This window comes from Adiantum capillus-veneris, chromosome 6 (assembly GCF_014529385.1).
Source record: "Adiantum capillus-veneris isolate H3 chromosome 6, ASM1452938v2, whole genome shotgun sequence".
Taxonomy (NCBI): domain Eukaryota; kingdom Viridiplantae; phylum Streptophyta; class Polypodiopsida; order Polypodiales; family Pteridaceae; genus Adiantum; species Adiantum capillus-veneris.
This window is the reverse complement of record NC_140936.1, coordinates 23286963-23314957: the sequence shown is the minus strand read 5'-3', so window position 1 is coordinate 23314957 and position 27995 is coordinate 23286963. Positions and strand designations below refer to the sequence as shown.

The 27995-nt window shown below is 41.1% G+C and overlaps 1 protein-coding gene across 1 annotated transcript in view; it reads right to left on the bottom strand.

Annotated features, from left to right (window-relative positions):
- The window catches only part of LOC147455259 (long chain acyl-CoA synthetase 6, peroxisomal-like), a 98573-nt gene extending 92092 nt beyond the window's left edge, over positions 1–6481 (bottom strand). The window contains exons 1-4 of the mRNA XM_086514079.1: positions 6273–6481; positions 5017–5077; positions 4861–4938; positions 4698–4769 (exon numbers count right to left, since the gene is read on the bottom strand). Coding sequence (XP_086370205.1) covers positions 4698–4769; positions 4861–4938; positions 5017–5077; positions 6273–6351 — 290 coding nt within the window. The 5' untranslated portion in view covers positions 6352–6481. The remainder of the gene's footprint in view (positions 1–4697; positions 4770–4860; positions 4939–5016; positions 5078–6272) is intronic.
- Between the last annotated feature and the right edge of the window lie 21514 nt (positions 6482–27995).

The following is a 27995-nucleotide window of genomic DNA, read 5'->3' as shown; positions in this document are numbered from 1 at the left end:
ATCTCTTCATTATGGGCTCCGCTCACACGGTAAGGTGGCCGGTTCGGTGGTGTGCTTCCAGGTATCATATCAATGGTATGATCCTCAGGACGAGCTGGTGGCAACTCGCCTGGCAGGCCCTCAGAAAAGCAATTGGCATGAGTGTGGAGAAAATCTTGGCGTTCTTTTTCTAGATCATACATATTTGTCCTATGATCATCATTCAACTCTTTCGAAAAGATCGAGTAAACAAACAGACTCGATTTCATTAATTTTGAAACGGCCAAAGCCGATACAATAGGAACAGACTCTCCCTTAAGTTTCACATCGAGTACAATGGTTCGGCCCTTTTCAGTAGTTAGTGTTGCTTTCTTCGCCCGATAGTCGACCACGACGTTGTTCTTATGGTACCAAGGGACTCCCAGGAGAACATCACAACCTTCCAAGGGCATTAAGTAGAAGTCCTCGTGCCCCAAATACCCCTGACAATGCAACCGAAGTTTGCCAATGACTGGTGTATTGGCCACGTCCCTGCCAGGTGCCGCTAGAATTGCCTTTGCTTGTAGTCCCATCCAATCGGGTGTAATCTCGAGCCGCACCGCCAATTGAGATGAAATGAAGTTGGCCTTGGCTCCTCCATTGTAGAAAATCAGGGCTTCTTGATCTTTCACTTTGCCCCAAGCTCGGCAAAGTTCTGTACTCTCATCAATCGTGCTTGGGTCAGTACCCATGCAATCTGGAACCAGTCCTGCTTTTATCTTGCCTTTTCGTCCACGTTCCTCAGCTGCTTTCGAACTCTCTGGCCTTTCTTTATCTTGTTCTTTCTGTGCCTTCTTAGGCCACTTCGCGGAGATGTGCCCAGATTCCCCGCATGTAAAACACTTCCCCTCTTTGATGTACTCTCCCCCGAAGAGTGAGCCGAGGTCGTGCATCCTTATCTTTCTGATCTTGGGGGCTCTTCTTCTTTCTACTTTCATTTTTAGAAGTCTATTCGGTTTTCTGCGTCATGATCTCATGTGTGGGGTAAGTCAAACTGCCTGAATGAATGGCAAAACCCTGTTTCGCATGACTCATCAGTTCTTGAATAGAATCTGACTTTTGTTCTAAACAGTGATCTCGGATCTCCGTAGGAAGTCCGCAGCTAAACCGCTCAATCAGTTCGTTAAACGAGATCTTCTTAAATGAAGAAGCGGATAGAAAAGAGCTCCAAAATCTCTCGCAATATGCGTTCAAGGTATCTTTTTTTATCATCCGGAGATGGTTCCAAGCAGTTCGTATGTCACGTCCGTACTCCCGAGTCAACCAAGAAGAAATAATTAACTGGCGCTTTCTTGTTCAATAGAAGAGTGGACCACCATGTTCGAGCATTTCCCTTGAAGTAAGAGGTAGCCCTCCGAATCTTGGAGTGCTCTGAGTAATGCCCTCCAGAGAAAGCTATATCAAACTGCTGTATGAAGGCCGAAGCCCTCGAAGCATCTCGGAATCCAGAAAAAGTATCAAATTTAATTGATTGTACCTTCTTTAAATTCTCGAATTTTCTTGCTTTTATCCTCTAGAAAGTCATACCGGTTGGCTTTATAGAAAATCTTCATCTTTGCATAAAATCTGTGATCATCGGAGTCCGAACTAACTGAAGACGAGTCCTCTGTAGAACTGTTAGAAACTGGGCGAAACTTAGGCTTCTTTGCCTTTTTCTTGCCCTTTCCGAAGCTTTGCTTTTTGCTTCGCTTTTTCCCTTTCCTGTCTTCTTCGCTCTAGTCAGAAGAGCTAGAAGAACTGTCAGAAGAAGAAGAAGAATTGGATGCTCCTTCAAATCGCACATGCTTCTTCTACTTTCGTGCCGAGGCAAAAGTAGATTGACGACCCAAATAACCCGGGAAGTCAGTTCCTTTCTTCTACTTTTTGTCGAGCTTTTTGGCTTTGTTGTTCGTGTCAAAAAGCTGGGTAATCCGCGTATCAACCACCTCTTCTAATTCTTGCTCTGTAAACATACTCGGAGTATGAGGTTTTTTAAGTGCCGAGGGGTGGTTCTGTGGCCTTCCGCCACTGAGAGTGCACTTCGTCAAAGGATGTCTGAGTCAAAAATTTGGTAAATTTCGGATCCTTCGCAAGATTGATCATCATCTTTGTCGCATCGTCAACCAATTGTCGACACTCCATCTCTTCAATGATCAATCTCCGCCTGAGTAGGCCGAGGTGGACCGTACTCATGAGAATCTTCTTCGTGATCTCTTCCCGCGTCCGCAAATGCAAAGGAAGTCGATTAATCTCTGTTTGAATCCATAAGTGTCGCAAGAATAGGATCGGATTTCCCAGTAGAAGAGAAATCGACCGAGCTCTGATACCACTGTAACAAACTTGGACACTCCAAGTCAAGATTCTACCGCAACACAGCAAAGATTCACTTCAAGACAGTTCACAATTGATTCGACACGGCCCAACGAAGTTTCGTGCCAAGAGGTATTGGCCCCAAAGACTAGTGTCCGTTTCGGTATTTCTTTTTGTATTAATCTGTGCTCAAAGTACAAGGGAGTGAGAGGGTTCTAACTTCTCACTCTCAGACTCTGTGTCCAGATGCTCTGAGTTGTGAGAGCCCAACCCACCTATTTATTGATTACAAGGAATGCCCAAAAGCAGAGCCCCAAAAGCTATCTTTTTAAAAGCTTTGTCAAAAATAAAGCAAAGCTCCCAAAAGCTTCTAAAAAAAGATTGTGTAGAATTCAGCTGCTTTTTCCGTACAAACTCAGCGCAAAAAGAGGAATTCTGTACGCTCAGCTACGTCAGCTTGTTGATGCAAATCACAAAAACCGTACACTGCCACGTCAGCATTTCAACAGTTTTACAGACATGTTTTCCGGCTGTCCACTGCTGCCCCATTGTCCAAGGCCGTGACACGTCACCAGTTTGTGACAGTTAAAAAAGTTTTTCCAAGTGATAATTCGTTACCAAACAGACATAAGGACATAGTTGTAGATTTCGAGTCTGAAGATGACTATTCTTTCTTTGATTCTTTGTTGGATGATGATATGCCAATTGCAAGTCATGAAGTGACAGTTTCTGAAGATGACTCTGAAGAATTTTGGGACTCATTACTGGAAGATGATTACAGTCTCAAGCCAAAATCCTCTCTAGTGATTACTAAAGTTGAAGTTATCCCATCTAAAGAATGTCTTGAGAAGATTTCCTCTTCGCCAAATATTTCACAGTTATTTAAAGATTTTGAACTAGAAAACTTACATCGCATGAAGAATTTTAAAGATCAACCTCTTGTTGCAGTCAACCTGATTAAGCCAGATTCCTCTAAAAAGTCTTTGAATAATGCAATGACATGGGATTTAGTAGTCAAAGCAAAAAGGTTTCGCAAGAAGCAAAGGTTAAGAAAAAGGTTTCCGATAACTCAAAGATTGAAGATTTTCAAAGATTCAATGCTTTTCCACAGTTCCATCAACATCAAGAGTCATTTTTTTTACAGGGGCTCTCATTTTAAATGGGAGGGAATGTCACGATTGTGACTATGTTGCAGTATTACATCTACTCCTAGTTGCAGATTCGCAAAGTGCCATGCCAAGGAGAACCCCTACGCTTAATTGGTCCGACCCTTCGCTCAAGAGACATGCCTCTTCGCCAAAAGCCACACTCCTTCGACGATTGGTCACACCCTTCACTCTACAGGTGCGACTCTTCTGCAGCTCTTCGCAGAAAGGATGTGTCGTCTAAAGTCATGTCTCTTCACCGGGAGACGTGTCTTTTCATTTGTCTCTTCGTCTCCTATATAAGGAGCCCTTGTATCACACATTGAATCAATCAACCCAGAGTCTTCTAATTCTTGTTTCCGAGTTCAGTTCAAGTTTCTTAAGTCTTAATCATGACTTAATTAAGGATTAGTACCTAGAATCCTCGCAAAATACCCTAGGTTCAAAGGCACTGCTATGTACACGATTGAGTCTGCAAGTGGATGTGGCATGTCCATGTGGCACAAAAATCCATATGCATGTGACGCTAAGATGATAGTTTAGGGCCGTCGATCTCTCATGCAAGAGCATCCAACTCCACCATCTTCTCCCAAGAGGAGACCCAAACACCCGCATCATAGACGACTAATTAGATCTCTTATTGAGCCAAGGCATCTCGATCAGGCATATATACATTTCCATAGAAGATATTGTCTAAGGGAGAGAATCTCAATGATATCATATCTATGGATGTACTTTTAGATAGGCAGTTTTTATAGCTTAAGGCTGGGTTTTCTATTCCCTTAGATAAAAGGTACATTTCAATTGTATGTCCTGTTTTGGTTTCATAGGCCACACTGGCCTCTTTGAGACATTAATATAAGTCTCTCTGTCTCTGTCTTTCTCCCTTCACTCTCTTGTTCAAACCTGTTTTGATACTGATTATTCAATTCTCGAAGATTGTAGCAGCATAGTGTTGATTTATCCAACTACTGGTCCAAAGTGGTTACAACAAAAACAATAAACTGTGAAACTAAAGAAACCAAGAGTAACAGGAACCAGGTAGTGTATGGAGGAGGAAAGGCCATCGTATATGAGTTCTACGATTCCAACAATCGACAAAACTAGCCCATTAGTTGTACCCGTAATTATCTTTTGCAATAGCAACTAACAAATATTACTGCGAAGCTCTTGGTTGTTTTAGTTCCCTTGTCACGAGCATGTCAAAAATATGTAAGTTGTTCATTGTTATGATTAATTACTTACTCTCCAACACTGCCATCTTCGCGAATCCTTGAACCAAGGTACTTCAAGTCTTGAAATTCCTTTATAGAATTCCTACCAAAATATCCAGAATCAGCACACGTCCCATCAGATATCAAGACTCAATAGACAACCACCCCATAAGCTAATCAAATAATCAACTTACAAAAAGTTGTCATGTAATGTTCTGATCTCTGGATGATCAGGAAAATGATCAACGAGTTGCAAAGGAGATCGGGCCGACCTACAATTTTGGACAATTACGAGCAGCCAGTGGGGCCATACTAGACTTTCTTAAGGATCGATCGAATAAATTACTTACCTAAAAACATTCCAATTACCAGCACTCAGCTTTTCTGGCAACACAACACTATAGCCTTCCTCTGTTCCAAGAAAGAAAAATTGCTTATACTCGATCACCAACTAAAAGCAAGTACATGAGAAATTTCATATGCTTAGGTAGACACGAATTACTGATAAAAAATTCTCCCGCTGTAGATTGAAGTGATAGCCCATTGATTTCTACTGAAGAACAAGAAGCTAAGCTTGTAAATCTCAAACTCTTCTCCAACCTTTCTTTATCAGACCAGATCCATCCATTGCATGATTGAAATGCATAGAATTGTAAACGAAAATGTATATTGCCAGCAACTGTCTTTTAATGCATGATCGAGGTGGATATAATTGCAAAAAATATATATGTACTGCCAGAAACCGCAACATAGCCCATGACATCATCCACAGGTTTATCATTGTTAAACCACAAAACCATGCTAAGAATATTTTTTTTCTACCACTTTTCCAAGTCCAATTTCGGACTAGACAGAGTTCAATTATTCAAAAAGTGGAACAGCCAGCATGGCCAGATGATTTGCACAATAGAATACCAGTATTGCTAATGCTGGTCAGTACTAATTGAAACTTCAGACTGGAAATGAGAAACTGATGTTGAAACTTTCGACTCTAAAAATTGTAACATTCAAGTTGCGACTTCACTTGTATGTGATTTGATTTGAAGCTTTACAAAGTCCTGATTGTCTCTTGTTAAGCCAGTCCCACATGGCCAGAATTAAAAACAAGATGCCTAGAAGCATACAGAAATCCTGACAGCTTGAACTATGGTCCTTCCAAATTCAGATATGTTCAAATTGTAAGAGCAACAAAACCAGACAGTATTTCATGTCCGATACATGGATGAGTATTAACACGCACGCACTAAGCGCAATAGATACACGAGTGTCTAATTGCATGAATCGATCCCTATTACTGTGTAAATAAAAGTAAGCGTTTCCTCCAAAATATGGAAAAAACTGTCAAACTCGGACCCCCCAGCTAACTGTAATGGATTGCCCACAAACGCAACAAAGTCATTTGACAGAAATGGAACAGGAAAACATCGACAAAGAATGTTCACAGCATAGTTGTGCTGCTAATATCAGCAAAAAAACTTCCAGAACCTCCCCACAACCCCACCCCACCCTTCTTCCCTTTCCACAAGTTTGAACCCTTGAGCTACTGTCCTTTCCAAATATGGAAATGATAGTCAAACCTCAGACATAGACTCGAAAGAAGCTTTACTTGCTGGAGGCATGGGTTGTAAGTGGGCGTTCATAACTTGAAAGCGGTGACGGGAAGGAGAGTCTGATTCCATGTTCATGAAACCCCTTCAAATTGAGAGCTGCCCGCGATCGCCCAACTCAGGTGATGCTGTAGATGCTATTGATGCGCAGCTAAGCAGCGCTTGTTTTGCGCCAGAAATACGGTGCCATGCAGTGAAATTGGCACTGGTTCAAATATATACGGTATGCAGGCCACCTAAGCAATGATGCAATAAGGCAAAGAACAAAGCGTCTACTTCACCTTTTTCCTCAAATTAGAATTGGCCCCACATTGCACGTTTGAGGTGATGCCACCAGCCTTGTCATCTTGCTGCACAGAAAGAAGAATGATGCAGGGGTTTGTGTAACTCCGCCTTTTGGTAGAGATACAGTGAGAGGTGGGGGTAGAGTTTTCTAGAGATGACATTGGCAATGGGGCCTGCCTGGTGCGAGGTGGGGGTAGAGTTTTCTAGAGATGACATTGGCAATGGGGCCTGCCTGGTGCGAATAGCCTCTAAGGCTGAGTTCAGACTGAGCCGGCAGAAGAAAGAAGTCTTCGCAAATCTGCCGCCGCCTAATATGAACAGTGTGGAGGCGGAACAGTGAAAAAGCAAAGGGGGCTGAGAGAGGCCATCAACTCTTCCGGGGGAGGGGAGGGGATCGGAAGAAAAATGGAGGGCCCAGCAGAAGAGTACCTCAACTTCAACCAATCCACTTTCACCATGGAGCATTGACGCCCCTTCGCAGTTTTCTTCCGCCGCCTAGTCTGAACCCACCCTTAAGACCCCGTATTGCACATCCATAGGAGGTGGAGGTAGAGGTCAGGAAAGGGGCATGCTTCCTTGGTGACGCACTCTCATTGGGCGAAAAACGGGCCACCTCAAGATGGGCGACCCCCCCCCCCCCCCCCCCCCCCCCCCCCCCCCCAAAAAAAAAAAGCAAAGCTTCGTCCGCTTTGGCAATGCAAAACGCGAATCTTTAAGGTTGAACCTAAATCAATAGCTCTTAGGTTAGCTACGCAACCAGTAGAACACTCCTCATTTGATGTCGACTCAAGGTGAATCCACTGTGTGTGTTGCTAGCACATGCACCGGATACAACCGACGATTAGCTACGCAACTAGTAGAACACTCCTCATTTGATGAGTGTTCTATTGGTTAGCTACGCAACCAGTAGAACACTCCTCATTTGATGTCGACTCAAGGTGAATCCACTGTGTGTGTTGCTAGCACAGGCAACGGATACAACCAACGATTACTTGTAAAAGGGGTTAGCTGCTTTGAAGGGGTGGCTCGCACACACTAGAAGACTCACAAACACTTAAAAATAGCAAAAGGGTTAAGGAGCTAATCTCCTCTGTTTCCAAAGGTTAAGGAGTCTAATGAGAGCTTGAGCAGAGGGCTACTTATGCACACACTCACACAATTGAAATGGGGCTTTGATTTTGAATTATATATCAGGCCGAATGCACCTAAAATGCAAGAAATTGGGCTAAATAAATGGAATGAGGCGGACACTTGACAGCTATTCAAGAGTTAGGCTTGGAGTGAGATGTCAGATGTCAGATGTCAGATATCAAATCAAATTAGACGGATAGAATCAAACTTCAGATGACTTAGTACCAAACTTCAAACAGACAATGGAGTGAAATGAAAAGACTTTAGATTACGAGACATTGAATGAGACAGCTAAGAATGTATTCAGATTCGGAATATAGTTAGAGTACGACTGGTTCATATTCAGAACTCTTGAATGATTCATTGGAAAGTATAAAGGATAGAAAGACAAGCACATTGCTCCTAAGCTCTCAATTGTAAGAGTTAGAAGAGTGTCAAGAGACGAGCAACACGAGTCAAGAGAAAAGCTGTTACAGCCTTGTAATGCCGCTACGGGTGATCTAACCAAGAGGGTCAGGTCGTTATGCTCACCACCCAGCCTATGAGAGAATGAGACCTTCTCATTCCCAGACACTTACTTATAGTGTGGCATGCCTGTCCATATTGATGCGGTCGCTTGGGCAGTACGACCGAGTGGTCTCCCTCGGAACCGCATTTTTTTTACTACCCAATCGTAAAGTGGTCAACCTGGACATAGCCAATACAGGCTACGTGACACAAACACAAGAGACCAAAGCAAGAGACAAAAGTTCCAAACTGAGATTAACTCTACAACACGTTGCGCAAAAATCGATGCATGTATCGACGCAAATAAACGAGCTTTAAAATTTAGAAGCACCGGTATAACAATCAGTATAGGCGTTGGTATTGTATCGCCCGTATGACCATTGGTAAACAGTTATCGGCACATCCGTTGGAATCATCACTGGAATAAGCACCTAAATAAGCGTGGAAAATCCTTTGCCTGGCTAACGTGTATACCGACGGGCATACCGACGTCCATATTGACACAAAAACCTGCACAAAAAAAAAAAAAGAGCAAGGAGGACTAGCAACTGGTGCTACATGTACTGCAACACCAACAACCAACCCCCCCTGCCCAAAAGAAAGAGTGCAAAACCAACCATACTCCAGCCGCATGTTGGTACAGTGAGTAACCATAGCAAGATTTGAAACCATAATCATAACAACATTCGCAAACATAGCAAGATGCCAAGACCATAGCCATAACAAGATTCGTAAACGATAACCATAAACACAATTGCAAACCATAAACATAGCAAGATGCCAAAACCATTTCCGTAACAAGATTCGTAAACGATAACCATAAACAAGATGCCATATCCATAAATAGGATGCCATAACCATAACCAGGACTAACAACTATGCCATAACCAGAACCATAACCATTCTAATGTTCATAATCATAACTGAGTATACAAGAACACAATTGAATGAAAACATAGTCATGAACTAGAACCATAACCTACATCTAAGTGTACATGAGCCAAAAGCATAACCACAACTAATTGTACATGAACCATACTCGGTAAAAACATATACATAAACCATACTCGTCAAGGTAATGACTCCCAATCGATGGCCTCTCCCTCATCCTGAAGCCGGCACAAAAGATCTGTCAATACACGCTTGTATGCATACTTTCCTTCTCTCTGCGTTGGAGGATGCTTCATGGCAAGTTCCAGATAAAACACTTAACCATAAGATAAATATGGAAAAAACATATGCACAAACACTATTTAAATAGTGTATGACACTCACAAACTCATCTCAAAGAGTTTCATAGCCTACACCTCCAAGATGTGAAGAACCAACATACTCCACGCGTGCTCTAACTGCATCTCTCTGTTGCTGGAACCTGTGAGACTGGTCGTGCATCTCTTGCGCAATCCCCGCCCACTCCTTTGCCTCCAACCATGCAAGCTTTGGTTGCCCATGCTTGTACGTGGCTCTTGCCTTTGATCGGCAGTGTGACACTGTCGCAATCGCCACGCTTAGGATCCAATCATTGGAGACTGGATCGTACCCATCTATCAATCAGTACTCTCTCGAAATGGTGTCCATGATGTAATTCTTTGTCTCGTCATCGTGAGCATCCAATGATCCATCAAAGTGTGTCCGAATTGCACGATAGAGAGCTGTCGAATCCTTCATCGCATGGCCTTTCTGGTCGCATCCATAACAATAGTCCCATCCCCGGTTTAGTACACCTTGCTAGGATCATGCTCATGTGATCCCCAAGGTGTACGTGATGTGCTAAGTGGTGTACTATCTATTGAAGAGAGAGGTGGATACTCTCTTGATGGTGTGGATACATCGGTGTGAACGTCGATGAGGTTTGTGTCGCCTCAAGAAGAACAAGAGTGTGCAGTCTCCTGTGCAGCACGACCTATCGGTGTAGTTGGAAACACGTCACAGGTGTGGAACCACCAGTCAGTGTAGGTGGGACAATCGTCGCAAGAGCCGGAGCAGTTGTATCTACTTTGGAAGGACTAGCTCCAAAAAATGATTGAGCGTAGGCAGCCTGCTCACAGGAAAACTAAGAAAAGAATGCACCCATGTGGTTAGGTGACATGCCGGTCAAGGTAACAGGGAAACTGAAGCTCGATGGGTATGTATAATCGTCATCATCCATGGATACAAAAACTAATCTAAAAACACATACACAATGTGTTAGTTCACTTAACGATATATAATTGAATAATCAAAGCAATGCAAAAAACCGTCACAGCAATATGCAACACTGTTTGACAAGTATTAAAGTCCAGTAATCATAAGTTGACATTACAAGTGAGTTCTTAACAAAAAATCACTAGTCAATCTCTCATCTTCTATGAGAGCTGATGCACCAAAGATATCCATCTCAATCTGTACTTCTACATCTTTGTCATCAAACTCCACTCCGACATCCTTCTCTCTATCTATCTCAGTATTCGATCGCTTATCTCTAAGTTTAAGCATCTACTTAAGCTCGATATCCTCATCCACATCATCCGTAATCCGTGCACGTTGCTCATGTGTCTCTTTCTCCTCAACCTCCAATCCTTCGCACACTTCTTTGCTCCGTGGAGCAACTTGGACAACAAAGACCCGACGTGGTTTAGTCAAGTCTTTTTCATTCCATCATGGATTTATGAAGAAAACGACCTATTCACAATGCTACGGAAGTAGAAATGTATCATGAGCATCTGTCCACACCTGCCTAGAGTTCACTTGAATTAGTCCACTCTTATCTTTGCCCACACTTTCATTTGGACCCTAGTATTACCCTTGAACCACTTCACATCAAAAATAAATATATCAAACTTTTTGAAGCTAATTTTCAAGATGTCTTGGATGTAGTCAAAGTGTTCAAGCTGGCTAGCCTGAGCCTGCGTTTTTTCATCATTGGTACTACTCCGACTTTCTTGAACAAAGCTTGTCTTGACACCACTGTCAAAGGTGACCCTTCGTTCATCTATCCGTTGCACTCTAAAGTGTCACCCGTGTGACCACAATGCTCCAAATTTGTGATACTACAACCACACAAAAGAATATCAAGCTTAATATAGATATATTATCATGTGGGTTAAAATAAGAAACGGTCAAAATATACATACCAATTGCATCTCCTTGACATCTCCTCTTCTTCTTCAATAATCAGTACTCCGTTTTGCTTTGGCTCCAAAATTGTTGCATCTAGCCTACATCTAGTAAAAAATTTGGCATTTTTTGAAGATGGTCTGTAAAAGGAAGGTTTCAAGTGGCAAGATTGCGCTTAAATTGCAAGCGATCAACTAAACGTTGTTGCTTTTTCACTTCATATTTCTCAATCTACTTCTGCATGACTTTTGAGTCAAAAACACAAAACCTCGTAACCTTTTCACGCATTTTGATATCCATCTTCCTCATGATACCTTGGCCCTATGGCTCCTCCCCAGTTGCCTTGGCATTTGTCTCAACAATCCACATTTGAGGCATATCTGGGTCAATTCAACCCAAAAACTCACCAATAAAAAAAAGAGACTCGTGCACAAGCCATCCTTTGGCTATGCTACCCTCAGGGTGAGCCCTTTGATGAACGAACCCTTTTAAAGTCTTCATGAATCTCTCCAAGAAGAACATCCATCTATAATGGATGGTCCCAATGATTGCAACTTCATCAACCACATGCACAAGTAAATGCATTTGAATGGTAAGAATGTTTATTGGAAAATACTTCTCTACCATACACAATGCCTCTATAGCATTTAAGCAAGTTGCATCTATGTTGTCCTTTCTTATCTCATTTGATGGGATCCAACGCACTAACTCACTAATCTTATAATCATGCCTCTAATGGCATCTGTCAGAAAAAATTTTATGGTCATTGGTGAGATAAACTATTTAAATTCATGCCAAACATGGGGCTTAAGACCACTAAGATTGTCATTTGTAGTAAAATCTATTTTCAAGCATCGCATGCATCCACTAGGAGTCTTGAATGAAGATATGGTATTCTTTCCTTGTTGCTCCTCTGCTTTCGTCAATACCCGTGGAGCTTTCGGCCATGCATACTTTCCATTCCGTTTGAGTCGAGCCCACATCTTTGGCATTCGTCCCACAACATGTAGGTCATCTCTTTGGGCCTTGCTTGCCTTTTTTCTAATCATGGTCTTTCATAGGATCTTCCCCACATTCTTAAAAATATACATTGGGCCAAGCAAATGATTGATAAGTAAGTCACTCTAGTATGGGAGGTCATGAAAAATAGAGAGTCTTTTCATGATGGATGGCGTAAAATCCCCCGATTCTTGCCACATGTTCTTCCAGCACTCACCTTCAATTGTTGCCTATCGTGTTTCCAAATATTTGGTCCACGCAGCTCATGTCCTTCTAGAAAAAATATCCCGTGCTCCTCATAAACTATCTTTCCCAAATAATCAGAGCTACAGAAACCAAGTCGAGGACCACATAAATGGACATGCATGATTGCTCGAGTAGCTCAAACCTTAAAATCACTAAGAAAAAGAAAAAGCAACAAGTATGTAATGCACATAGTTCAGAGGTTTCAAATTACTTACCTGGACACTCACCATGCATGGTCCACATAAGAATGCCTTGCACATGGGCATGTTGTTGATTGAACGGCTTGAACATGTCAACCACATCAGTCCCTATCCATAAAATTTGAAGTGCTCTTCTACAAGTGGTGCCAGATAGATGTCCATGTTCTTTGCCTTGTACTTCTCGGGGATAATCAATGATAGCAACAAATGGCCCTGCTTGATAGCTAGCCATGGTGGAAGATTATAGATCACTAAGCATATAGTTCATGTGCTCCATGAGGATCTTCGTAATCCAAATGGGCTCACCCCATCCATTGTTAAACCGAAACGGACACAACAAGGCTCTTCTTTAAGTGCAAGCCATCTTTCCTCTATGTACTTCCATGCAAGAGAATCAACAGGTACTTGCATCACATCATCTATGGATCTAGTCTTTTGATGCCATGTCATCAAAGCTGCTATAGATTTGCACCTGAACATGCTCTTTATTCTTGAAATGATTGCAAAGTGTCGTAGGATCTTTGTAGGGATGAATTTTCCTTGTGTGTCCTCTTTATACCTATTCGCTCCCACATTTGGGATAGTGCAACAAATTTGCATACGAATTTTGAAAGAGTATGCAATCATTAGCACATGCATGGATCTTATTATAACCATACCCAAGTCTGAAAGAAGCTGTTTAGCGGTAGTTCGGATAGGGGGCATGTGATTGCTTGCAGGTGAAATCTACTCATTGAGCAATCTATCAATACCATTCAAACACTTTAAATAAGAACTTGAGTTGAAGCTAGCTTAGTATGTCATATATGTACCTGAAAATCTATGTGACACTTGTGTCAGACCATCCATAAACTGACTGCAGGAAGCACATAAATTTTTGCACCATGATAAAGCGAAATGTGAGCAAGAGCTCTCAGTATCTCCCCTTCCTCTTCATCATTCTCATGTCGTCAATGTGGACAAGATGATCGAGGTAGTGACGCCTTGAATGCGTCTCCACCATGGCTTTCAATGATGGGTTCCATGTCAAAGAAGACATTCACCATTTGTTCCATCTCGACTTCTTGGAATGTGGCATCGAGTGTTGGTGAGGTAGACTCAACCAGTGGTGGTTCATTTGATATTCGCTTCCTTTGTTGCATCTATAATGAGATTGGAGCAACATCTAAGTGTGGGGGTTGACCTATTGCCTCCTGACCATGAGATTGATAACATAGATCTTGTAGTTGCTCTACGGGTAAAAGGCCATTCTTTCGTATATGTTGGTCACATATCCTTCATTTTTGAAAGATTTGATGCTTGCATAACACACAAGGGCATGCCATGCTATCGTCCATAATTAATCTAGACATTACACAACAATAGTGAGCATGGTCTGTTATTACAATATCTCAAGGGGGTAACTACAATAAATAAATTCCTACTTCACATGGCTTCAGTAGTAGGGATTATTTTTTTCTACATTTTGTTACATTTTCACATATAGAAGGGTGTTGAAAAAATGATCTCAATTTTTTTTTTTTACAGATTGACTAGGAAAAGGGTTCCTTTTATTGGTGAAAAATTCACAGGAGAGGCATTTTATAAATAGTCCTTGAACGCACGTGATATACAGGTTTTACATATAGTAACCCCCCAAGTACATATATAGCATTTAGCACATTTCAACCATCCACTTGTGCCAATGAACAGATGGAAACAGCCAAACCTGGACTGAACATATTGAAACAACCAAACACAATCTGTGTGGACTAAAACAGACTGGAAAATCTTTAGAGCTTCTACATTGGCATAGTGTAAACTACCTAACATTCTCTAGCTATGCCCGATCCCTACACACCTCGGTCTAGAGATGCACAGAGGCCAAGACCACCGAGTTATAATCTTGTCTTTATTGGTCAATGCCTATATTCGGGGATGCGACATACATGCACACCCATGTCTACATGACAATGTATGTAGTGGGCAAAACCCCTTTGCCTTTTGGTTAATGCCTAAGCCACAAAACCTAAGCCAGTAACCCTAAGTAGCAAGTCCAAAGTAGCTAGCCCTAAGCGGATTGAAATGATCGAATGCTCCTAATGATGGCTTAAATTCTAAGAGCGTTTGTAACAGAAAAGTCACAAACCCTCTTTCCTATTGTGCTTGGAATCTAGTTGTTTTTGTAAGCAAGTTCATGATGAAATGATCACCAATTCACAACCATTTTTTCTTAAAAAAGATCAATTAAGAACAATGAAGTTTCAGCCATGAAACCTCAACTCTCATATAAGCACAAATCCCATTCAAAATCCAAACCTCTTTCATGGAATGTTGAGCCTCGCCCCCGATTACGTAGTCGTAACTTCAAACAATTGAAAGGAAATCGTGAGCTTCCACCTTTACAACAATCATTTTTTGATTTTTTAGAGATTTAAGAGATTTCATACTGAAGCCACACACCATTTTGCTGAAGGGAAACTCTAATTCACTCTCTCATAAGCTCAGATACAAGATTATGGAATGGTAGAAGAGCGCACTACACATTTATAGAGCAACTATGAAGTGAATTACATAGAAGGTGAAATTGCAGGTTTTTTCCCTTAAGAAGCAGCTCTCTCTCTCTTCCCCATGGCCAAATGTGCTGATCTATTAAATTTTGGGTCTTTTTTTTTTTTGACCAAAATTAAGTAATTTTTAGTTTGTTTTTGACCCAAAAAAGACCATTTTTGTGTGAAATTTCCCATACAAAGTCAAGGACGCTCTAAATTGACTAAAATAACCAAACAAAAAGGATTGAAAGTAAAACTCGCTAAGCCTCAGCGGTTAGATTCAAGCTAACATAATTCACATAAAACAGACAAAGTGATTTTTTTAATTTTTTTTTGTTGTTGATTTATTTTTAGTTTAAGTTCATTTAGAGTTAGAGTTAGAGCTGAGTGACTAAATTTACCTAAACAAATTTAAATTACTATCTTTAAGTTTCTTGAGTTACTTAAACAAATTTAATGTTAAACACATTTCAACTAATTTCTTTAAACAATCAAATTTACTTAAACAAATATCAAGTTAAACAAAAATGAACTTTTTTAAAGTAATTTTTTCGTCAAACTTTTGTGTGTTTTATTGTGTGTGTGTGTGTGTGTGTGCGTGCACAAAAACAAGGAAAGAGCACTCACATTTCAAGAATTTGAGCACAAAAACCGCTTTGAATAGAACAAATCCTGCAAAAACATAAAAATTATACACTTTGTTAACCCTACACACACGTGCGCATGCGCACGCGCGTATTTCTTCTAACATAAGATAAAAAAGAACATACCTTTCTTTGTCTTTTAAGGTGTGTGGGTGGGCCGACAAGGTTGCAAGAAGCCACACGTTGCAAATTTGTAGATGATGAGGGAGATCAGAGGTGGAGAGCAAGGAGAGGAGAGAGAAAAAATGGGATTTAAACTTGGAAAATGAAACTGCAGGTTGTGTTTTACAGCAAGTCGTTTGTGCAGGTGCTGGTATAGGTGCTTGTATAGGCATTGAAATATGCATCGATACATGCGTCGATATCACCGTCGGTATAATCGACGGTACAGGCGTCGAGAATCTAAAATTTGATTTTTATCAAATTTGGGACTCCCTCCAGTTTTGACGATGCTTGTACCGACGCCCGTCACCAACATCGATAATTTGGCGATGGAATGCAATTAAACTGTTGTAGTGTAACGGGTCCTTTTTATAGGTGTTGATAGTGGGTTCTGACTAGTTAGCATAGTCTGACAATCAAGAAATGTCACCTCCACGTGTCATTTGGCCATTGTCAGTAATTTCGGAAAGCCTTAGCCTATTGGGGACAAGTCCCACTATCTACATTCCTCCTCCCCTTTCTTGAATTTTTTCATATACAAAATTTTAGACATAAACTTCATTTCTCTCATTTGTGCTTCGGCTTTTGTCTAGAGCCTTCTTTACTTCAGGTCGTTGAACGATCTGAGCTGGTGGTCCAACAGATGTGATCACCATCTGGTTCTGGGGAGTGCTAGAGGCTACGCTCTCCTTCATGATGATTCTATAGATAGCCTCTTGGTCTAGTTGTTCCCTTCTTTCTGTCAGAATCTTGACTTCGTAGGGTGTCAACTGGTGCCATTTCTTCGTGTCTGGATCATAATATTCTTTCCCTTTGTTATTCTTGCCCTGGCCAGCTTGTAACAAATAGATACAGTCCTTATCCACCCACCTGGATCTGGTTGATTAACTCTAACCCTAGCTTCAAGTGGAATTTCAAACATCTCCTTAAACTAGGGTTCATGACTGGCCTTGCTAGCCAGTTCTTTCTTTGGAATCTTTGAGACTTTCAATTGTAAGGCCATGGGCGAGTATGAAATTGGGCTCAGAGGTTGAATATAAAAGAGGCATATGTCTGGGTGGAGAGTCAGGTTTCATAGCCCTAGGCCTTAGATTGGTAACATACCTATTTTTAGTAAAAAGAAGGCATGATCTCCTTGCATGCATGCTCATGGGAACCGCGGATTAAGAAGGAGGAATTCTAGTATGCAACACGAGCAATATCCCTTAGTCAAAGGGGAAGTGAGTAGTCGACCTGCACCAAAATATGAGCCCTCTCTCTCTCTCTCTCTCTCTCTCTCTCTCTCTCTCTCTCTCTCTCTCTCTCTCTCTCTCTCTCTCTCTCTCTCTCTCTCTCTCTCTCTCTCTCTGTGCGTTCGTGTTCACCTACTGTGCAATTTTCATCATAGATGGGAGGTCCCAATTGCGAAGCACCGCGAGCTCTCTCTATGCATTTACATCGGCCTGCTGAGCCATTTTTGACATAGGTGGGAGGTCCCGATTTCCAATCACCGCGAGCTCTCTCTCTTGATGTGTCGACAAATTTGGCCATAGATCCTATGGTGGAGTTCTTTTCACACCATTGGCCTCTAAGTTTAATTTTTTGGGGGACCTTTACTTGGTTAAGGGTGCCTTCCCACATGGCTTCCTGCAACAAGACTATGAGCCCAATCAATTCTTCGGGCTTCTTATATGCAACAACTTTGAGTGCAAAGTCGGGTCCCCCATGTATACTTAGATACAGGGACTTTATCTCCTCCTAGTGATCTTTTGACTCAACGAGGTTTTTGACAACAAACTTGCACCCAAATTTGGGAGGCTCTGATGATGTCATCAATATCATGTTGCTTTTGACCCTAATCCAATTACAGCATACAAATTCTTGGAAAATTGATGAAAGTTTTTGGTCTTGGTCTCTCTTGTTTTTGGTAAGCAAGTTTGTGTTGGGGATTGGTATAACCAATTCTTCTTCCTGGTTTGCGGTTGTTTATTAGCAAGGCCTATCTTATCTTGGAGAAATTTCACAAGGCGGTGATTTAAACAAGGTATTCATCTTTTCTTGCACGGCTACACCATGAATTCAAACATAGACATGCATCATAGCTTTGATTTTGAAAACCCTACATTAGTTTCACCTCATGTTGCTCTGCAGTCAACTACTGTCATGGAGGGTGCTCCCATAGCAACTGGCTAGGAAGATAGCATAGAACTACTTGATATGCAAGAATTTAGAGAAATGCAAACATGCATGTCTATTCATTTGAATGTGAACGTGAGAAAAATGTCTGATCAACTTGTTAAATTCATGCAACAGTCGGAGAAGGGCCCAAAGGGCCCAGCTAGTGAGCAAACCAAGGTTTCTTCGGCCCCCATGCCTAGAATAAACACCCTAGTTTGTAGGAACAAGGCTCCAAACCGGATGTGTTGCTCATTCCCTCTCAAAAAGAGGTGGATGATTTGTTAAAAAACACGAAGCCACCGAATTTTTGAGGGGAGAAAAAGGAGCACAAGGATACAATGAACATAATCCTGAGCAAATTTGATGGTATTCACGATCTTAGACAAACCTATGATGCAATTTCTTCCTCTAGATTCCTCTTCTTGCTTTTCCAATGTGTAAATAGCACACACCAAGGCAGTGCACAAGTGATGTCTTATGGCCTCCATGTTGCAACAGACCTTTGGTCAACACAAGCTAGTGCATATGCATGGGTTTATTCAAGGTCACAAGGTGATGCTCTTGGTAGAGGGTGGTACCAAGCAAATTTTCATTAATTATAAAGTGAAACGATTCAATATCCCCCAGAACCCTAGTTCCCACCGCTACAAGGTAGCCATGATTAATGGCCATGATGCTGAGGTATGGGATACACAAGTGAAGGGTGTATTTCTAGAGATTCAAGGATATCATAGGTCCTTGGATTTTCAAGTCATGAACATGGATCATGCAAATATGGTACTAAGTTGAGAGTGGTTATACAGGTTATAGCCGTCATTAAAGGGTAACTATGAGCATAGTTTGATGTTTGAATCCAATGGTGTGCACATGCTACTCTTGGGGGGGAAACCTATATGCCTTCCTCACCACTTATTTGTACAACCGACCTTATGAAGCTCTCTTCTCAAGATGAAATAGAATAACTCTTTTTGTGTTATTCACTGTGTCATTTTTTGTCAATGTGCATGTATTTCGGCTACCGGCCTTCATATGGATGAATCCAAAGTCCATGCCATTTGCAAATGGCCTTCTCCCAAAAAATTTGAAAGAGCTTTAGATTTCTTAGGATTTGCAGGTTTTTTTTAATAGATGATTCGTAAAAAACTATGCTTGTAATGGTGTTCCTATGATGGACCAAATGAAATCCAAGGAAAAAACCTTTTAATAGGGAGAAGCTCAACAACAAAGTTTCGATGCTCTCAAGGTTACATTATCTATAGCTCTTATTTTAGGTATTGTAGACCTTATGAAACAGTTTGTGCTAAAAAAGGATGCTAGTAATCGTACTATTGGAGCAATCCTTGTGCAGGAAGGAAGGCCGATTGCATTTAAAAGCAAGAAACTTGATTCTGCCCGACAGGATTATTATGCTTATGAAAGAAAACTCTATGCAATAGTGTCTACTTTGAAAACGTGGTGACACTATTTGTATGGGGCATTCTGTTTGACCATGAAAGCATAAAATGTTTTGATTCTGCCCGACAGGATTATTATGCTTATGAAAGAAAACTCTATGCAATAGTGTCTACTTTGAAAACGTGGTGACACTATTTGTATGGGGCATTCTGTTTGACCATGAAAGCATAAAATGTTTTACACAAAAAATCGATTTGAAGGGTCAAAAGGCTAGGTGGGCTAAGATTCTTTAGAAATATGATGCAAAGCTATAGTATCATAAAGGATGATACAATGTAGTAGTTGATGTTCTTACTCGTATGCTTGAGATCAACTCTCTTCTCTTTATAGAGCTTTGAAGTGAGTTTTTGGAGTCTTTAAAGGGAAATTATGAACATGATGATGCTTCCTCCATATTGTGGAGCCATGGCAAAAAGAGGGATCCTTCTTACTCCAATGCTGGCAGTGTGTCTATTTCCTCCACACCCAATTCTTCTTTTTGGAGTGATGAGCTGCAGAGATGAAAAAACTTTTCCATAGATGATGGGTACCTACTCCACAAGTGGAGAGTTTGTGTACCCGGACATAAAGAAAACTCTATACTTATTCATGAGTAATTGCTTGATCACATTGTTTGCCTCTTTTAGACTATCAATCACTGCTTTCTTTTGGTCTAGTGTTGATTTATGCTCATTAGCACTTTGTTTCATATCTTTTAAGAGATTCCTCTTCTCAGTCTTCATATCGAAACATATGAGTTTCAATTCTTCAAACTCTTGCTTTATCTCTTGGATAGTCTTTTGGTATTGTTCATTATTTTCCTGTTCCTCCATGAGAGTGTTTCGGAGCTTGAGAACTTAATCATTCCATTGATCTATATTCTTGGTCTCATGTTCTAACCATTGAGGTACTTGAGCCAGTTCAATGGTCCCCACTGCTTTGGGCTTCTGTAAACTAGGAAACCTCATTGATAATAGTGTTCTAGCCCGTTTGGATGGTGGCTATGTGGTCATCTATGATGGAGTCCACATCCTTCTTTTCAATGGAAAAGGTCAGCACTAGAACGAGGTACGATAAGGGCAATTGGAGTGAAGTGTCCATTTGCACTTTTCTCACAAGAGGCTGCCTTTGAAATGTCTATAGCTTGTCAGGTAAGTGAAACAACAATTGTTCTTGTTGAAGTGGCCTAGGCTTGGCAGGTGCTAGTATGTCCTTGTTTAGGTTTCTGGGTAACTTTAATCCTTACTAACTTAGGGGGCTCTTTGTACAACTCAATGGTTGTCTCTAGAGTTGTAAACGGTAGGGTTATTATGGCCTTGGCATTTGATAATTCCTATGCCACATTGGTCATCTCTTTAGCCTTCCTCTCTTTAGATGTTCCCACATGTTTCTTTGCCTTGGCTTTCAGTTGGTCCTAGTACTCCTTTGATATCCTTTGTTTCTTTTGTAGTTCATTTTGATGCCTCTGCATGGTCAGCCCTATATTGTATTTCTTTGTGGCTGGCATCGATTTCACCGCTAATAGTCTTCTAGTCATGTCAATGTTCCAGTGTCTGGTCTTTCTTGCCTTCTAGTATCACCAACTTTAAAGTGACTACTCGGAGGCTAGAATGATCTGGCACGCAAGTGGTCTAGTAGAAAAACTACCATATGTACTACGCTTTGAATAAATGGTGGGTTTGTACCTTAGCTATCTACACCACCACGCTATTGTACACTACTCTGCTCACATTGGTGGGGCATTTGCTGTCAATGATTTGGCAAGTAATATTTTTTCAAAAATGTACATGGGATTGTTCTTTAGACTAAGGGCTTCAGTCATAAACTTATACACTACTTTATTCTCCGGTGATAAGACTGAGATACCTTGCCTTGACAATTTTTGATTTACTAAAATCAGGCGTTTCATCCAAAATTTGGTTGATCTCGTCAGCTATACAAAATTTAGGTGTTTGATCATAGGGTAGTCTGAAAAGGGGTGCAATCACCCTATAAGTGAGCTGAATCCACCTTCCAGATAATGACTGTGGCTGTGCCAAGGTTGAATGTGTCTACTACCTACAGCCATGTCAATCAAGATCCTTGTTGTAGGTTGTCATAATGCTGCCAACTCGAGCTGTTTTGCTGTTAAAATTACCTAGATCACTTTAAAAGTCCTCAATTTCTCCATGGCTGAAGTATGAGAAGTGCTTGTGTAGAGAAAGAGAATTTTCTTGAGGTGGCTGGTGATATTTGATTGGTTATTCAAACTATTTGGTGGCCTACACATATGTCTGATGGACTTAAAATTATCAAGCTTCTAAAAGGTGTCTTTGATTGACCCCAAACCATAGGGAGTCTGAAAACATTCATTGCCCTGATGTAGATCATATCTTACAAGAATTTTTTATCTTCTTAATCAAATGTATCTAATAGTTTAGTAGGTTATGCTAGAGGTTCCAATGGTGTTGAATAGTATAACATTATTTTAGACCCATTATACACACTAGGGAACATTAGTCCATATAAATCATTTAGTCTAGCTGCCCCATTGGAAAACACCCAATCATCTTCATAAGATCTAGACCATGCTATTTTTAGGTTGGGTTCTTTGGTCTTTACTTAGATTGGTATAACAAAACTATATCTCCTTTCTAAAACTCGCACACGAAAATATCATGCTAGTATTTTGTTCGTTGTTCAACCACTTCCTATTCAAGCATTGCTCTTTGTCAAGCTTCAGCAGATCATCCAATCTCTTTTCAAATTTGAATTATAATCCATGCTATGTTCAATTGCAAGTCTGAGATTGCGAACAACAAATTCCAGTGCTACAATAGTCTCCATTCCATATACCATTGTAAAAGGTGTCATTCCATTGGTGATTTTATATGCTATTCAATATTCCCATAATGCTCTCTAAAGCTTCTCATCCTAGCTATGGGTTTCCTTATACAATCTTTGTTAGGATAGTCTTTATGTTTTTGTTGCTACTTTCAGCCTGTCCATTGCATCTGGGTTAATACGATGCCGATTTCCAATGTTTGATATAGAAAAATTCAGTTAATATATGAATAATATCATTAATGAAATGAGTTCCTTCATTTGAAACTATCTTTAGAGGATAGCCATACCGATATGCTCATATATAAACCAAGTGTGCGTGTATGTCGCACGTGTCAATGCAAGGAACTTGCCGATACATTGTGTGCGATCCACAAATGGTTCCAAGCACACAACAAGCCTAAACTAGTAAACTCAAAGATGGCATTGGTGTGTCACTCACCGCTCTACGCTTCCTGTTGTGGAGGATTCCTCGCTGCAAAGAAGAGGGAGATGCCGCTACGTCGCGCTCAACCGTCATCGTGCCGCCGCAATGCTCGATCGCACACACACTCTCTCTCTCTCTCTCACGCATACACACACACAAGGAGGTGAAGAAGAAGAAGATGGAGATGGAGCAAGAGCACTCTTCAATTGCACAAATGAGAGAATGAGTGAATTTTAGGTTTAGTTGACTTTTATATGAGCTCGCCCCATTCACACTTGGACGCCCATGCTTAGCCAACTAATCCCTTGAATGTTCTAGTTAGAGTGCGCCTCTCATCGGCGATCACTCTTACTCTTTTCCTATTGGATCGACAAGCCCGGTACCTGACTCTACCAAGTAAATAATACAACGTCCGTCGTAGGTGATAGGGTGTCCGTGAGCCGTAAGGGTTAACATGCCCCCCTTCTTGATGTAGATTCTGTCCTCGGAAGCTATTGAGTTGCAGCTCGTTCATCGAGGTGGAAGATCATTTGACATGAATGTCCTTAGCCTTCTTCAGTCACTGCAAAGTCAAACAACATTGGCACAATAATTGCATTCTCATATACAATTAAAAAGCATATGCAGTTTTAGGCAGACAAATTGATTGGTAACAGAATTTTAAACCATTTGTCAGCAATAAACATGAAATTGCAATATAATCAAATGCATAAACAGATGTAAAGGTAAAAATTAAACAAGTCTGGGTTGCTAATTTAACGGTCGAAAGGCACTAGAGATCGACTATTAATAGCATGGGTAAGCTTCTTAATTTTCTCTGGTCAATTAAGTTGTTTAATCGCGAGAGCCAAGTATTTTATGTTCAAGGGCTGACCTAGAAGACCTTGTAGTTAAGCTACGATAAAATGAATTTCTCATGAAATCATTGCCTGACTGATTACCTTTTCTTTGACCCCCCAAAATTCTTTTCACATTGTTGTAATTTTGATGTGTGTGCTTATTTTGTATGCCTTGGGTTTTTTGCTTTTCAAGGAAAAGCGCCCACACTGGGAACCTCTAGGGCTCTAGTACCATAGGCGATACATGTGAGTGAAGTACCAAATCAAGCTAAGATTTCTCTTCCAGCTTAAGATTTTACATTGTGGGCACCTTGATTTCTTTGTTTGTTTGTTTTCAGCATTTTAATTTTGTAACTTTGGGGGGTCATATAACACTGTTACCCTCCCCAGGCTCATCGTACTAGTAAACTCCCTTTATAATACTTAAACTAAAGGTCAATAGGGACTAAGCCCACTAGAAAGCCCAAGTACATTTCACACAATGCTGCCTAAATCGGATTAAGAACCTAAGTAACCATTGATTATTAGGAAGGAATTCCCCATGGTATTAAGAGAAGATCTCTAACACCTAGCTTGGTCAAAATAGCTTAGTCAGACTGCTTGATTTTTAAACCTAGATAAGTGATTATGACAAAAAATTACATTGGATTTAATGTTTGATACTAAGCAAATGTGTCGAATATTATGCTACCAATCACAATTAAAGTAGACCAACATGGATGCAAAAAGATAAGGGGCAATGCTAATGGACAAGAAACACCTGTTTGTGTTGATGGTCATGCTTGATTGAAGTGTGAACGGGAGAAAGATTCCATGAAGGTCCAAATCCTAACCACAACAACACGTTCCTGTACACATAAGGAAACACAAACAATACCTCTAGGAGGCACATCAGTGGGAAGAAAGAACTTTGCTAATCACTAAACTCTAAAACAAAAACACTCCTGTCGTACTAATCTTACCTACCCTCCATCACTCGAGTGATGAGGATCAAAGGTGTTTGATGACATAGGTTTTTGTTTCAGTGTACCGGATGTGAATGTGTAGGTCTGGTCAATGTTTTGACTTTTATTGTGCATACTCGTTTGCTAATTGCTCTTGCTCTTTATTATTTTTGTTTTTTGTGAGTATAAGGCTTTATATATACATTCCCTAAGATTGGGAGATTGAGAGGTCAAGGAGGAAGGTTGAGAGGAAAGCAAATGAATGATGGATGTCAGCAAACACTCCCCCCTTTATTGGGTAGATCATACCGTTTGAAACGTGCTCGTCACCCTTTGAAACCAATTGTTCCAGTTGGTACTAGGTGAGGATTTTTGCCAATAGTTTTCTATTACCTTAGGTGCCTCATCGAGTTGCAAAGGTGGTAAGGTACTCTCCCAAGATCGAACTTGAAGTGGTTCATCAGGTGATTCTTGAACATTGGGAGGTGTGGATTCCTTTGTAGCTTCATGGAGGTCCACTATTGTAGGTGAAGGCTGTGGAGAAGTTTTTACCTCTATGGATGCATTACATGAGGAGCTAGAAGCTTTATTCGTTTTTTCTATGGTTGAGTTGAGCAAAACAAGCGGCCTTTCTCGCTTGGGAACCCATACTAGCTCCGGATCCGGTGTATATGTTCTGTGATTTTTCCTTTCCTATGATCTTTCATCAGCTTTGTCGTCACGGGGTTTGACTCACATAGGTCAGGTGACAAGTAAGAACACAATCTACGTTTTGGTACCCAGATTTGATCATTTCCTTGATAGTAGCCTTGGGCTTCCAATAGTCATTTAGGAATCCAACGCAACGTTTCTTTACATTTCTTGGGGCGAATGGGACGTCTCTTACCATGCTCCTATCTTTTAGCACTAGCTATGGTCGCTAAAGAAGCTTTAAGGACTCACTTATATGTTCTCTTTGTTATATGAGGATGAATCTTGTTAGAAGCTATATGCATTGCTTGTAGCATATTTAAGGGTACGGGCATTTCATCCCCCTCAGGTGTTACCCAGGTCGTCCCCCTATTTCCCCAAGTGTCTATGGTTCCTGCTAGGTGGACCCAATCCACATTGCCCGACTCAGTCATCCCAGGTAGTACATCCATATAAGAAGAATCTTCCCCAACATCAGTGTCCGCTTTACACGTGTAACAATACTGCAATGGGGCCGAGTGAATTGTGGTGTCAGATCTATGATCAATTATAAACCTGTTTTCTAGAGGATGTGCTCGACCAGTAACAAGATCCACTTAAATGACAAAATCTTGGAACTGCAAGTAGACATGGTTTTTAGACCAGTCATGCACCATTTTTGCTTCCCTCATGAAAGGACGTCCTAAGATCATCTCCGATGCCATAGTGTGCTTGGAGAAATCCATAACAATGAAGGTAACTCTTATTTTATGTCCAAAGACCTTGATCTTGAGATCTTCTAGCATCCCAATAGGTTTAACAATAGACCCATTGGCCATCTTCACTACTATGGTTGTGGTCGCAAGGTGAGGTCTTCCCATAGTTTCCCAGCAATTTTTAGTCAGAATGATAACCCCAGCACCACTATCAAGGATTCCCTTCACAGTTAATCCCTTAGTAGTGATTGGTATGGTCGCATTGGATTCATCACCCTCAAAGTATTGTCCCAACTTGTTAACAGGTATCTCTATAACAATGTTCTCATCTAGGTTGGGTTGTGGATCTAAGTGTTCCTCCTCTATTGGCATCTCCCAGCTCCATCCATCTGTGCAAATTGTGGTAGCCCAAACTTTAGTTCTCCATTGAGGAAGGCTCGAAGAGCTAAGACTAGCTCAGGGTCTTTATATAGTTTGGACATGATGGTGGTTCTAACTTCTGAAGACATGAAATCCATCAATTTGGCAATGTTTAATGGCACCTTTTGGGCTTCAATCCCTTGACATGGGGAGGATGGGATCTCCATTTCTTCGATAGGATCAAGTAGTCCCTCTGTAAATATTCTTTCCATCAAGAAGATAGCACGCACACTTTTCCATGACTTTAAGTCACTTTCTTCTTGGATATCACTAGGTATGGCTAAGGGTCTATGGACTTGGTGAGGTTGTTGTTGCGTAGGGAACATTGTGTCTGTAATCTGGATCTGCCTAGATGCTGGTTCTACACCCCTTTGGGTATCTTCTACCAAACTCCTTAATTGCTTGGCTCGCTCAATCTCCTCTGTAGGGTTTGGATAAGTTCCTATCTTCTTCTTGGATCCTGGCCATTGTGGCTCATGAAGATCTTCCTTGTTGGTCTATCTTAGTGGTCGTTTTGGTCTCCATGGTTTCACCTGAATCAGAATCTTCTTCAGCGTCGTTCATATATACGGGGTCGTCACCAGTCCCTATATTGGTCTTTGAACTGGGGTCTGACTTCGCTACTTTTTGCGATCTCTTCCTTCGTGTTTTCTTCTTTTTCTGAGATTGGGTAATTGATGCCGTGTCTCTTTCCTCAAGAATATAATTTTGTTTTTGGAGCATCCATCGTGTGAGTACGTTTACCGGTACCACATGTGTACTTGGTGATGGCTCCTTGATAACTTCAATCAAGTTTAATGGTGTGATCTTTGGTGCATTTCGATTATTTGGACATTGGGCAATCAAATGATCTATGACACATCGATTACACATGAGTATCGGCATTGTAGACGTGCTCGCTTGATTGGTTTGCATTAGTGTGGCGTTCTTTTGTAGCCTAATAGGACACTTGGCTACATGATGCGGACCTCCACACTCATAGCATTGAAGAGGTGGTCTCTTAGTAGTGTAATTGATATTTTGGTCTCTTGCCCCAAGAGCAGCTACTTGATATACAGGTTTGACTTGTCCCCAATAGTCCTCCATGTAGTATTGTGGACTTTCTTCAAGCACATCCAACGCATAGGCAATATTAGGATCTATATCTTCCTCACAGCCTTCCAAACAAGCAATCAATGACTCACAACCCACTTGATTCACCGAAGTGATTCTCGGATGTGGTGGTTGCGGTCCTAGCACCAGAGGTGGTAAAGGTGTTGTTTGAACAACATTTTGGGCCCTAGGCACCATGTGTTGTGCTGTTTGTTCAAGAGGCGGGGCCGGCATCAATGCAGGCACTCGAGGTGTGTCAAGGTTGGTCTATTAGCCATCGGCGCTTCAATACTATGCAATCCTTAGCTTGATGACCATACCTTCCACAGGCATTGCAATTCCCATTGAATTTTACTCTAAAAGTAGAGCACTCACTGGTACTATGTGGTCCATAGCATAC